Source organism: Protopterus annectens, chromosome 5.part0, assembly GCF_019279795.1.
Source record: "Protopterus annectens isolate FY-2018-M chromosome 5.part0, PAN1.0, whole genome shotgun sequence".
In the NCBI taxonomy this organism is placed as follows: Eukaryota; Metazoa; Chordata; order Ceratodontiformes; family Protopteridae; genus Protopterus; species Protopterus annectens.
In genome coordinates, this window is record NC_056735.1 from 313554631 (window position 1) to 313568034 (window position 13404).

The 13404-nt window shown below is 39.2% G+C and overlaps 1 protein-coding gene across 1 annotated transcript in view; it reads right to left on the reverse strand.

Moving 5' to 3' along the window:
- The window catches only part of APOO (apolipoprotein O), a 595595-nt gene that overhangs the window by 299767 nt on the left and 282424 nt on the right, over positions 1-13404 (reverse strand). The window contains exon 4 of the mRNA XM_044072293.1: positions 11135-11189. Within this exon, the coding sequence (XP_043928228.1) occupies positions 11135-11189 (55 nt within the window). The remainder of the gene's footprint in view (positions 1-11134; positions 11190-13404) is intronic.

Sequence of the window (13404 nt, forward strand, 5' to 3'; positions counted from 1 at the left end):
TCGCAAGTATTTGTGTTATGTGGGAGGAGGAGAGGGTTGTCTGTGTACATGAGGCAGTTATAACATTGTCTCAAGATTCCCAGATTCACCAGCTGGACCGGAGAGGAGATTGACAACTGACCTTTGGACATGCTAGAATAATATTGGGAATTCCTTAATAATTGAAAACAAAAGCCAGTGGGGAGTGAGGGTGTAGTGCTTTTAATTTTTAGTGCTGACTTATATAATTGTTTTAGTGAGCAAGTGCCAGGTAACTTGAGTGCAATGTGTTACAAGTAACTAAATGCAAAAACGACAAACAGTAACTTTCAAGTGAAACAAGGAACTAGTACAGTAAGCAATGCAGATATCACTAGTGATCCACAGAAGCGCTGAGAAGCCGCATATTAGGTGGAATTAGCTTCCAGGGAAATAACAAGCAAACAAACAACAAGCATATAAATAAAGCTAGATTCAGCAGGCCTGGATCTAGTCTATGCTAGAGCAAACAAGGTGTACCAATTTCAGTAAGATACAGTTCAAATATTCAGGCACTATAAACCTTTAACCAGAAATTCCCAGCTCAGAAGGGCAGAGTCCAGCCTCTTCTCCCACAAGAGTGCAGACCACGAACCTTCTTAATGTAAAATAACTGGCCTGAAGCCCAAGTGCCTAAACCAGAACTAATACCCTTGGACACTGGGCTCTCAATCAGTAGTTCCCAACTTAGAAGGATGAAAGCTACCTGTCCTGCCACCACAGTGCTTGCCACAAACCTTCCTAATGTAAAACAACTGGTCTGAAGCCCAAGTGCTTAATCCAAAAGACTTAGAATGATAGCTACACTTTAATCAAGTTACAACCAAGCAGTAATAAATACAATTGAATACTTTAGAGAATGTCTGGATTAGTGCTCAAGTTACACAAACAAAGCTAGATCCAGCAGGCCCGAATCCAGTCTATGCCACAGCAAACAAGGCGCATCAACTTCGGTAAGAAGCAGTTCAGATATGCATGCACTATAAGCCTTTAACCAGAAATTCCCAGCTCAGAAGGGCAGAGTCCAGCCTCTCCTCCCACAAGAGTGCAGACCACGAACCCTCTTAATGTAAAATAACTGGCCTGAAAGCCCAAGTGCTTAAACCAGAATTAATACACTTTTAGAATAACAGACACTGAGCCCTCAATCAGCAGTTCCCAACCTTGAAGGATGTAAGCTACCTGTTCTGCCACAACAGTGCAGACTACAAACCCTCTCAGTGCAAAACAACTTGTCCGAAGCCCAAATGTTTAAACTAAAAGGCTTAGAATGAGTTACACCAAGCAGTAATAAATACAATTGAGTATTTTTAAGATAAAGCAAAAGTAAAATGAAGTAGGTAGAAACACAAGTACAGTAAAAGCAGATAACATTTTTTTTTTTTATCTGAATAAGTGCTGAGATCAAAGAAACAGATTTGAGTGCTGAAACTAGAAAACTGGCTAGTTATAAGAAAAAAAAAAAAAAAACAAGCTAGAAGGCTTCCCTCAAACACAGAAGGGCTTGGGGGCTAAGAAGCCTACAAATAGTCTATACCACTTAACAGGAAAGGCAGGAAATAAGCTTAATTTATTTATTTATTTATTTATTTATTTATTTTATTTTGACTGTTTCCCAGATGCTCTCTTTGTACATAGTAGGAGTGCCTGAAATCAGAATATGATCTCACTGCACTCAGTTGAGTGAGCAAATGAGATGGGCCCAGAGGCAGGCTGAGGGGCGGGCAGTTTCAAGGCCACTAAGATTAACACCAAAACAAAAACAGGGACGGTGGGTGGGTGGGAATAACTGAAGAGCAGATTAACTGCCACTTGAGTTAAATATTCCTTCAACACAGTTTAAATCAAATTAAATACTGTATTTTTTAAAAAAAAAAGTGCAGATAAAGGTACTTAAATTCTCTTATACGTCCAGTTGAATATAACCAAGTTCTTAGCCGGCCAAAGCTGAGGTTTGTAAGCAGGAAATATTTCACAATGCACCACTTAAAAAGGCAAGGACAGGAAATCAAAGAATGTGGCTACCCCCACACCTGTAATTACTAGCAAATAACACACTAGCTTCAGTTCAAGTTACTGAAGAGCAGATTAACTGCCACTTGAGTTAAATATTCCTTCAACACAGTTTAAATCAAATTAAATACTGTATTTTTTTTTAAAAAAAGTGCAGATAAAGGTACTTAAATTCTTTGGTTATACATTTATTTTATTAGGTTACCAAATAAAGCTTTCACTGTATATTACCTCTAGTAGGTATTTACACCCTCCTGCACAATTGATTTGAACTGTATATATACTATAGCCCATTTGCTGGCTGTACTTGATACAACAGAGTTTTTTTCTTCTCTTTTAACAATTACTTGCAAACAGATTATCAGTGACATCTATGCACAATTGTGGCATTTTATGACAATTACTAAATAGTGTTGCTTGTAAACATTTTAACAATTATGTTTTAATAACAATGATGCTTTAGAAAAACTCAAGCTACTTGCCTGGCAATCAGTCTTGTTGTTTATCTTATCTTTTCAACATTTCCTGTAACTATTCATTCAGTCTAGGAAGGTCTGAGCTCACATTTTATTTTGGCATTTTTCCTTTAATGTGATTGTGATTTTCATAACTATGCATTTATACTACATTACAATTAGCTTACATGGATTTCAGTATTTTTTATTATTTATTTATTTTTTTATTTAACTGTCCTGCCATTAATTTTACAAAAACTGTTTGAATAATACCATCTGTGATTTTCTTTTTAAAATTCAGAACTTTAACTGTTTGGTGTTACTATATAATTATAAACAAATTGTAAAAAACAAAATAGATATTAGTTTAACCAACACATTTATATTTATATTATCTATATTTGCTGTTGTCTGCCTGTTATTCTTGTGTATTGTAACAGATGTACTCTAGATGAAAAGAACACACATGCATGTCTGTCTTGTATATGTATATCTTTATACGAGCATGTCATGTCTTGTGACTTTAAATTTTTACTCATCTATTTTTATTTAATTTTATACACTAGAACAGTTTTGTTTACCTTTTGACTATGCTAATGAATGGCATTCATGTGCTTTACTTTACTGTAGTACTGATAGATGTCTTGCTTTAACTGAATGAAAGTAAAACATTTAAGAATGATTTGTCCAGACATCAGATCCTACCATCCTGCCATGTATGTTTAACCATTTTCAAAACATAAACATATTATAAAATATATTTCTTTTGCACAGATTAACTGTGTATGCAAGAAGTTCCCAGTCTCTGTCAGTTCAGCTAATTTATTTCCTTTATCCTGCAACTGCTGTTGAATTTCCAGTAATGTTGCATGGTCTTTCTGACATTCTTTAGTAAGCTGTTCTGCTGAATTTGAAACTCCTATGCACTTTTGAAAAGATGTATGTATAACTTGTCTAAGCTTCCTGAACTCATTATGTCTGTCTTTTAGAAGTTTACTACATTCCTTTGTAACAAAATGTACTAGGGGTTCTATCAGTAACTGATTTGACTCACATGTGGTGACAGGACATAACTGTTCAACATCAGAATGTAATGGAAACACGTTACCCTTAGTTAATTCTTTATCATGAACAGATCTGTCTTTACAGTCTATTTTTTAGCAATATGATGCAATATTATTTTATGGCATAATACACAAACTACCAGGTTTGTTGAAGCACGCACTAAACATTTGTCATTTTCACATGGTTTTCTTTGAGATACCAGTCAAATATTGTAATACATTTGCATAATGCCTTACTATCAACCTGCCCTAATAAGGTTTTACATTTACTAATGTGCTGTGTATACCAACATAGCAATTTACTAAAGTTTGGTTTACCCCTGCATGAATTATAAATAATATCCATACTGTCTAATATACAAACTGTCTATGAATAAACTATCTTAAGAATATACAAACTGTTAACATCATCCACACTAAATATGTGACACAGAAAAAAGTCTTACCAGTTAGCAAGAAAACAGGTGATCAAGCTGTTATTGCAGATGGCTAGAAATTTTTCAGAGTCACTTGAGAAGCTGGTGAAGCACAACAGGCAGCGGACTACTGTGCTAGTGGACATTCACCTTTTCTTGAAGAATTTATGGCACTGCTAATTTCTTGAACTAGTCTCACTCCGGATTGTAGACGTCTAAAAAACTTTACTACTGCAAGCTGCATAAACTGGAATACTTCTGTTTAGGATTTACACATACGTACAAATGTTAGTTACTGCAATTTGACTGAAGTGACCCTCTGCAGGGCTTACCATCACTCCCCCTGTGTTTGAATTGCAGATTGTAGGTTCAAATGCAGGCTAGCTTGCCATTGAAAAAATTATATTGAGCTCTGCTTACTGGAGCATACTTGCTGTGGGATTGATTTGAGGTGTTCTTAAGACACTCAGTCTTGCTGGCTGGATTCTGCTAAAATTCAAAGTCTGGTTATATTTGCATTCACAGTCTGTTGCATACAGAAACTTGCAGAATATACACTGATGAGAGAATATACTTGCAGCACTTGTCTTTAAGAGCAGTAACCAATAACTTTTATAATAAATCAAACTGGACAAACGTTGCAGCTTAAAAGTACTGTTCCAACTTTACTTCTCATATAGTACAGATGATGTGAGAGATATAACATTTACCTTAGGACAAATGAGTCCCTATCATACCTCTAACATAACTAGATTTATACAACTCTTTATATACACTTTTAGTCCTCTTGGTATTCTATTTCGGAGAATTGCTTATCCTGTAGAAACAATACTAAGCTTCCTTGTTTAACAATGTCTTGTAAGAGACCAGCTTTTCTGACAGTGTGAATATCCTGTAACAGTGTCCTGATGTCCATGTAGAAAAACATATTTTTGAGGAAACACATTGTTCTGTATTCTATTTGGATCTGTGTATAAGAACATCTGTTCTTGTGCCATATCATGTTTTCCATGCAGAAAAACATATTTTTGAGAAAACACATTGTCACAGTGTCATAAACATATCCTGTTGTTTTAGGAAACATATTGTGTCCATCCTGTTATTTTAGGAAACATATTGTGCCCATTTTTTATATGCAGAAAAACATGTCAGTGTTCTTTAAAAGCAGATTTTGCATTTTTTTCTCTTGCATACATCCTGTTTTTAAGTCTGTAAGGGAAAAATGTCCATTCTTTAAAAGCAGATTTTGTATTTTTGCTCTTGCATACATCCTGTTTTTAAGTCTGTAAGGGAAAAATGTCCATTCAGCAGATTCCTTTTCCAAGCCATGGTCATTTAGTATGACTGCTGATCACATATTACTAAACTCTGTTTCTGCATTTAAGCAAGCCTTTTCTTTCAGCATATTTACAACATAATTAATTTCAGACTAATATTCATAAAATCTAACAGCTCTCAGTTTATAATTATGTCTAGAACTGCAACCAGGTCCCTAGACAGATGTTCTACCATGAAGTATCTCAAGTAGGCCACCAGAGGCTAGTTATCCAAGTACGGGCATACTACTGTAATATGCTTTTCCTGCAAGATTTCCTCCATAACAGTTAACACTGTAAAACATTCTGGGAGAAGATGGCAAAAAGGCAGTATTTTATAAGGGAATTCACACTGCCCCAAAGCAAAGCACAGGAATGTCCTACGAAGTTCCCAGATAATAATGTGCTAAAAAATTATCTATCATGTCCAGCAATATTATCCTGACAGCTTACAGTTTCAAGGACTGCAGCATCAACACCAAAATCTAGTATACAAGACGTGCTTGTTGATGTCAATAAGCTCCAAGATGGGAGAGAAATCCACAGTCTTCTACAGGAAAAGGAAAAGGTGAAAGCAGAAACTGCTTCTTCCTTCTAAGGCTATAACAGGTTCTACCACTTGTTTGCTGAGTAGAGACCGTGAATGTATTAGGTCATCTAAAACTGAGCCTAGCAGTTCCAAGAGAAAGCCGCCAGTGATTGCATTGAAACACATTTGTGCTTGGTGATTTTACTCCAAGCAGGGTCAATCTTAGACAACTGGCATTCAATGGACACATTCTACTAGTAGTCAGGACTGCTGTGGTGGCTTCTTTGATGCCTGACTCTTGTGAGACTTGTAAAGGTACTGTGAAAGAAGCAATATCACCCAATACTTGGGCTTCCTCTTCTGCTTATAAGGAAGCCTCTTTCTTTTGGAGGACTGGGCCAGCCCCTTCTAGGACCAGGAAGATAAGTAGGTGCTGCAGATATCATGGTAAACAAAGTCCTTTTTCTCTTCTGGAACACCGCTAGACCCAAATAAGCAAATATTCCACTCCACTCTTTCAGAATGCCTCTAGACCCAAATAAGCAAACAGTCCACAGAGGTTCTCTCCAAAACCAGAGTATCCAGAATGGTTTCCTGAAAAGAAAAGAGCTAAAACTATACTATCCAGTGCAGATGTGCACCAATGGCTGTTGTCGTCATGACATCCCATGGTCAAAGCTGCAGCAAGCAATATGAAAACTCACCAAATGACCATACTAAGGGTCTTCTTCAGAAACTCTATGACCCCAGATTTGGAGAGCACTGACAGCTATCACACAGTCTAATCTACGAAGAAAGATTGAAAGTAGAAGGTGCCTGATAATATTCTCTTCTCATTTCTACAATTTTGTGCCCCAAGGTATAAAGTATAAGAAGAATGACATTTTTTGACAGAACTCTCTAATGCTTTTGACTCTTTATCCAGTAGAAATGTGATAAGGTAACAGGATGTCTGGATCCGATGCTCAGATGAAGAGATTATGTAATAGTCTGCCTCAAGATACATCAACGGTATAGTATGCCTCAGCTAGGGAATATTATAAAATATCTAACTTTTTGGGAGCTGAAAGACTAGTGTCTACAAAAATGGCATCTTTCAGAAGTGACTCTTCCAAGAGTGAGATGACCAAAGCCCCCATATCCTCTCTACCTAGGTACTGCTTGAGCTTTTTCTGTGAGGTAGAAAGCAGGACCAACACCCGGTCATAAAGAACCTCATGAACCAGAGGTTTTACTGAAATGATGAGTCATCTAGAAGGTTCTACTACCAAAATGGAAAAAAAAAACTGTTGTCACACAGATAGGGACTCTGATCCACAGTGACTCCACTATCCAATTCAGAGGCAGAGGGAGACAATCCTCTGGTGCTACTCTCATGAGGGGCAGCAGTGCAAAACTTCCACATTGTATGGAAAAACTAAGCAGTAGACATTCACTGTATGATGGACAATAAACCCCTAGTGTAAGGGAATATGCTGGTTAAATGAAGAAACGGTGCACAAAAGGCCTGTGCCAGCACAGTGGTATACAGGAATAAAGCCCTAACTACAGCCTAGGCTGCCCAGGTTCAATTACTGGCTTGGGCATCTGAGGTGTTGGCAAGAAAGGACAGATGTGCACATAGGCACACCTCACAGTTGATCACTGGTGGACGTTGGGGAGGTGCAGGAGACTTGTTATTTTCAGGGAGGCAAGGTACTGGCTGAGTCACCACAAAAGGCAGGACAATACTCTAGCTCACCCAATACATGTCTGTCCTAAGACAGAATGTGTTTCCATGGGGGAAGGAAGCTGGCAGTATAACAAAAAAAATCCTCTTTGGCAGTAATATGATGCTGCCCTCATCACTGGTCTCAAAAAGCCATAGACTATCCAGGGAAATTTGTCGGGTTTGGTATACCTGGTGAAGGAGGACAGGCTCTCACAGCAGCAGCTGATAGCTGTGAGGGAACAAAAAATATTAAAATGTAGTGCACAAGAGGCCTGTGCAGGCATTAAATGATGTTTCCTAACAGTATACTCCCACATCTGCTCAGTCATGTTCTACAGCAAACCCATGTCTAATGCAATAGGCATTACTGAAGGCTTAGCAGGCCTATGTAAGTCAGTATGAGTATTCAACCTAGAAAAGGGAATGGGCATAGACGTCCTGGGCCAGCATTCAACCTCACAGCCAGCACCTGGGGACTCATGGTTCCACTTCATGTGATCATCCAATGTGCTTTCAAGTTTATGATGACTGACATTATAATCCCAAGACTCGCTTCCAAAATAGTTACTAGTAGGCATGCCTCCTAATATTTTCACAGGTGTTCACCGATAACGGGTGTGAGGTACAACCACTGTTGGATGAAGAAGGTCTCGGAGCTTATAAGGAAGTGGAAGCCACTGGGAAAGAGGACTTGGAGGCAGAATAAGGCTTTTGACTGTTATCATTGCACCTGATTTCATGCCTTCTCTCTCTCTCTTATTTTATGACTGGGAACTGGTGAGAGACCCCCCCCCCCCCACCCTTTGACTACTAAGTTCAGGATCTGAATTCTAGTCAGTGAGCTCACCTGCAAAGAATAAGTATCAGCTGCTATGGCAGCATTCTTCTTCTGCCTCAGAAACATCACACACAGCAAACATATGTTCTTTAGTTTGACACAGTGGCTGTACATGACTCAATAATACACATAATGAATTACTGTAATGATCTTTTTTATGGTTTCTTGTGTATAGTGCAGACAAAATGGCATGACCAGACTGTTGATTTAAATTTCATACTGACTACATTTCTCCTGATTTTCAAAGGTCTGTAATGATTGTCAGTTTAGCAATGTTCAATTATTAACTGATACAACTTGTTCATCAAGTGGACTGTGACAGAGGGGAACTGTACCTCAAAACTTATTGAGGAGGGTGCAGGCTAAAGTTTTGACCATTGACTGTCCAGGGTCAGCTCCACTGCTCCAGCTTCCAGCCATGGTACACTCGCCCTAGTTTTGGGGTCACTAGGATGATACAAAGGGAATGCAACACTGCAATGGTACTACTCCCCAAATAGTATCACAAGTGGAGTGGGAGGAGAATGGGAAAGCAGCACCGTGGCAGTGGAGCAGAGTGGCACCTGCAGTATCATCCCTACTTGCAGCCTGGCTTTTACCATCCCCCTGGCTGGGATGTCCAGAGGAATGGCAGGGCAAAGTCCTGGAAGTGACATAGATGGGCACTTGTAGCATCATCATTGCATGCAGCCTGGCTTTTAGTAACTCTCTGCCTAATGTGCCGTTAACAGCTGCAAATGGCTAAGTGAGCAATAAGGAGTGCCTATGAATGCACATCACTGCCCTCAGGAGCTCTAGGTTGGTCACCCTTTTCTGTTCTCCTGCTCATCATCTCTGCACCCTTTCTTAAGCTCTGACCTCTGCAAGAGCTCATTAAAAGGTATGCTTGGCATGTTCCCTTCCAGCATGCCATTCTGCCCTGCCTAGCTATTAAGCACATGAGCTACTAATCAAACTTGGGTCGTCTGGGACACAGTCTTGGCTTTATCACTCTATGCCACCAGCAAGGCTATTGTATCTTAAAACTGGTATTTGACTTAACAGTTCTGCTCAGTCATCATGCAGGTACTGGAGTTTCTCAAAGCAAAATAAAATGCTGCTGTCTGGACTTCCCCAAGTCAGTAACAAAGACAGTGTTCCTCAACTTTCACCTTCAAATTCCAATTGAGGATTTACCTGTTAACCACAATTTTTGATTTGGCTAAATTTCATCCTTACGTTACAGATATACATTTAATTAACTATCATTCTGTCATTTACTTTTTTTCACTCCTGGCAACTTAATTTGGTGCTTTGTTTTTCTACTTATGTAATGCTCTACATCCCATCACATAGTCAGGACAGGTGGCACAAAGAAAATCAGATCTGACTATAGCCTAGCTGATCTGTTCTCCATAAGTAGCTCAAATGCTTGAAGGCACTGGCTAGGAAGAATGGGTGCATGCATCCTGGGAGCGAGTGTAGAGCTGGCTGTGCACTGCAGTTTCCCTCAGGAAAAGGGCAGGGATGCAAATATGTGGTTTGTTGATAGGTGTTAAGTTCATGAAGCTACCACTGTGTGCCAGCCTTCATAATTGGTGTGCAGGCATACCCTCCTAAGTAGAAAGGCTATGTGAGCCTCAGTGGTGATGCAAAACACAAATCCTGCCAAGCTGGCATGCTGGGATGCGGTTATGCTATCACAAACATTCTCACTAACAATATTCTGGAAAGGGTGCAAAGTACCCTCACAGTTGCCTGAATGATGGAACCACACTGCACAGCTTTGACCCTGAGCTCAAGTGAATACCATGGGAGAAGGCAACAAATTAATGCTGCTAATCCAAGGTAGGATTGATATTCACCATACACAGATGCAAAAAACACACAGAGAAAAAAAATTATCATCATCTTGTCAGCACTGTTCAATGGACAGAGTAATTCAGAGGATCACCAATTTAACCATCAGTGGGTCTTTGGAATGGGAGAGAAAAATGGAGACTGTGGTAAAATCCATGTTGTCAGTTGGAAGAAATGCATACTCCATATGGCAGGCATCAGATCCAAGAACCAAACTGGAGATACAATACTGTAAGGCAGCAAAGCAAGATGTTACACTACTGTGCCAGCCCACCGCCCCACCCCCAAATATTTATTTAATAAAAGTACACAGTCTGGATACAGTGGGCGACCACGGTGGTGCAGCGGTTAGCATTGCCGCCTCACAGAAAGAGGTTCTCCGGTTCAATTCTCGGTTGGGGTGCCTTCTGTGCGGAGTCTGCATGTCCTCCCTGTGGTTGCGTGGGTTTCCTCCGGGTGCTCCTGTTTCCTCCCACATCCCAAAGACATGCTGTAGGTGAATTGGACACACTAAATTGGCCATAGGCATGAGTGTGTGCGTGTGTGTGTGTGCCTTCTGTGGAAGGTTTGGCACCGGGCTGGCAACTCGACACTGTAAAACTCCACTACCAATCATGAGCGGACAGTGATCTGCTGTGGTGACCCCTAACCGGGAAAAAGCCGAAAGAAGAAGAAGACACAGTCTGGATACAATGTACAATAATCCTATAAATCTGCTTTGCTGACAATCTTTCTGCCCTGTGAAGTACAGTGCTTTATCTGGGGAACGTGGTTAGTAATATTAACCAAGGTTTGTTTGTGCACGCTCTAAGTGATGAGTTAACATTGTTACTGCGTAACTAACAAATAAGCAGTTGGCTAAAATCCCTGGACTCAGTGCATACATTTTATAAGCTTCACCTCCTTTACCTTCAGGGAAAAATATAAAAACTTACCATTTCCAATTTGTACGATATTTTCTATACTTGGTTTCACTTTAGCATATGTACTCTGAAATAAAAATTAAAGACGGGTAAGCACTAACAAAAAGAATAATTTGTCAAAATAATAATAAAAAATAAATGCATACATAGATAAATACATTATACCATTTTTACAAGTTTAGAAAGCAAATATGCTCCAGGAGTCATGTAACATCTACGCTATATGACAACATTAATTGCATCATAACAGGGACAATCCTGACAGTGCAAGTCATCAGGTGCCTTTTCATCAGTGTTGTACACACAGAGTACCCCTCTTCATCTACTTCTTTTCATCTACATTTATTCTCATCAGTCTATTTTATCCTTGTCCAGTATTCTCACAGGTCACAATTCCCTTCACCCTCATTTCCTGCCATACCACTATTACATTACTTACAGCCCCTCCTCCACTATTTCTAGAATATACTGATCACCTAAGCATCAGTCATATAATGCTCTCCCTCACTGCTCACATTTCCCCCTTTAGCTTAATTTATAACATCCTCCATTTTCAAACATATACTTTGTTCTTTCTTCTCCCTTTACACTGGTTTCTAGCATCATAATCCTTCTCAGGCCTTTTTCAACTCTCCATCAAGAATCTCTCCACCTGTGTTTCTTCTTGTGATAAATTCTCTCAGTTCCCTCATCGCTACCTTTGTACCTGCACATAAACCCATCACCATCAACTCTGGTACCAACTGTATGTTACTGACTACACCCTAAGCTGCCCTTATCTTACCTTCAAGCCTCGGCTTGAACTAGTCTATGGACTCTGCCTTTAGTTAAGCTTAATAAAACTTAAATAAAACAGCGCCAGTTCAGCTAACTCTACCGTGCAGCAAATGTACATACTCTTACAGGAATATGCATCCTTGATTATCAAATCCTATCTCCAAATTCTAGTAGTTAACTAACACATTACTTACTTTTAGCACTTAAGACATTTAAAACACTCCCACTTTGTTTTGCACACATCAGTGCTGGGACTGTCTTAATAAAATTCCCCTTTACACTACTGGACGCAGATTACAAGCTTATTATGTGTGCCCTCATTTCTCAGGCTACAAGCTGAGATCAGCCACCAAAATTCAATACTTTCACTAGATGACACATATAAAAGAGCTAATGGTGTAACCACATACTCTAGGAAATCATTTAATTTTCCATTACATCCAGCCAATATCATCCACTTAAGTATACTGTGTTACTATAGGTGCAGATGTCAAAAAATCACAAACATCTCACTGCCATTTGTCTGTACAACTCCCTGGTTCAGCGAAGGATGCTGCCAATGCTGCACTTCAGCTGCCCACAAGTACATTCAAAGCAGAACTGGGAACACTACCCTGAATCTCATTCATATATTCAGGCTGCACACCATGGACTAGCACAACCAGTTTACACACAAGAACAAACCAGGCAACTGACCATAAAAATACATTTGACTGGATTCTCTCCTCATCTCTACAATATCTTCTTTCAGCTGGGTGCATTAAGGCTTTGATTGATTCATTTCATTATCATAATTCTATTTTTCTGCATAAAAACACAACATCTGCACCTCCGTAACCACACTATATCTCGGAACATGAAACTTTACTTCCTTCCTATTCACTTCTCAGAAGTAGGTGGTGCACTGTAAGCCACTTTAATGAGAACTTTTTGAAAATGACACGTCACTCTCACTGCATGACAAGAACGATGTCTTGTACAGACTCTTACCCACTTAAGGAAATGCTGGAGAAGCAAAATCTTACCAATCACTAAACCCTTGATGTTAAACCAGGTCGTCCAATCTTTTGGGTTCAGGGGCTACATATACTTGGTAAGATCCAAGGGGAGGCATATTACTATGATTATGCAAGTGGAAAAAGCTATCACATGGTGAGTGTAAAGGAAAAACTGAAAGATAAGTGCAGGCTAAACAATTAAATATCACAGAAGGAAGACAAACTGAGCAATATCATGATAGTTCAATTACTGTTTCAGTGCGGACTGAAAACTGAATATCATTGTCAGCAAATAAACATCAATAACTATGTTACAACTGCAGGAAAAATATAACATTTTATACCTTCAAACACCTCCACAAAATCAACTGGGCATGCACAGCAATAACAACACCCACACACTCTACAAACAAATGCATATTCAAACTCAATGTAACTTGCAGAAGTGAAAATGACTGTACTTAGTAAAACTACCTTTACAAATAAAACACACAAAAACATACAAAT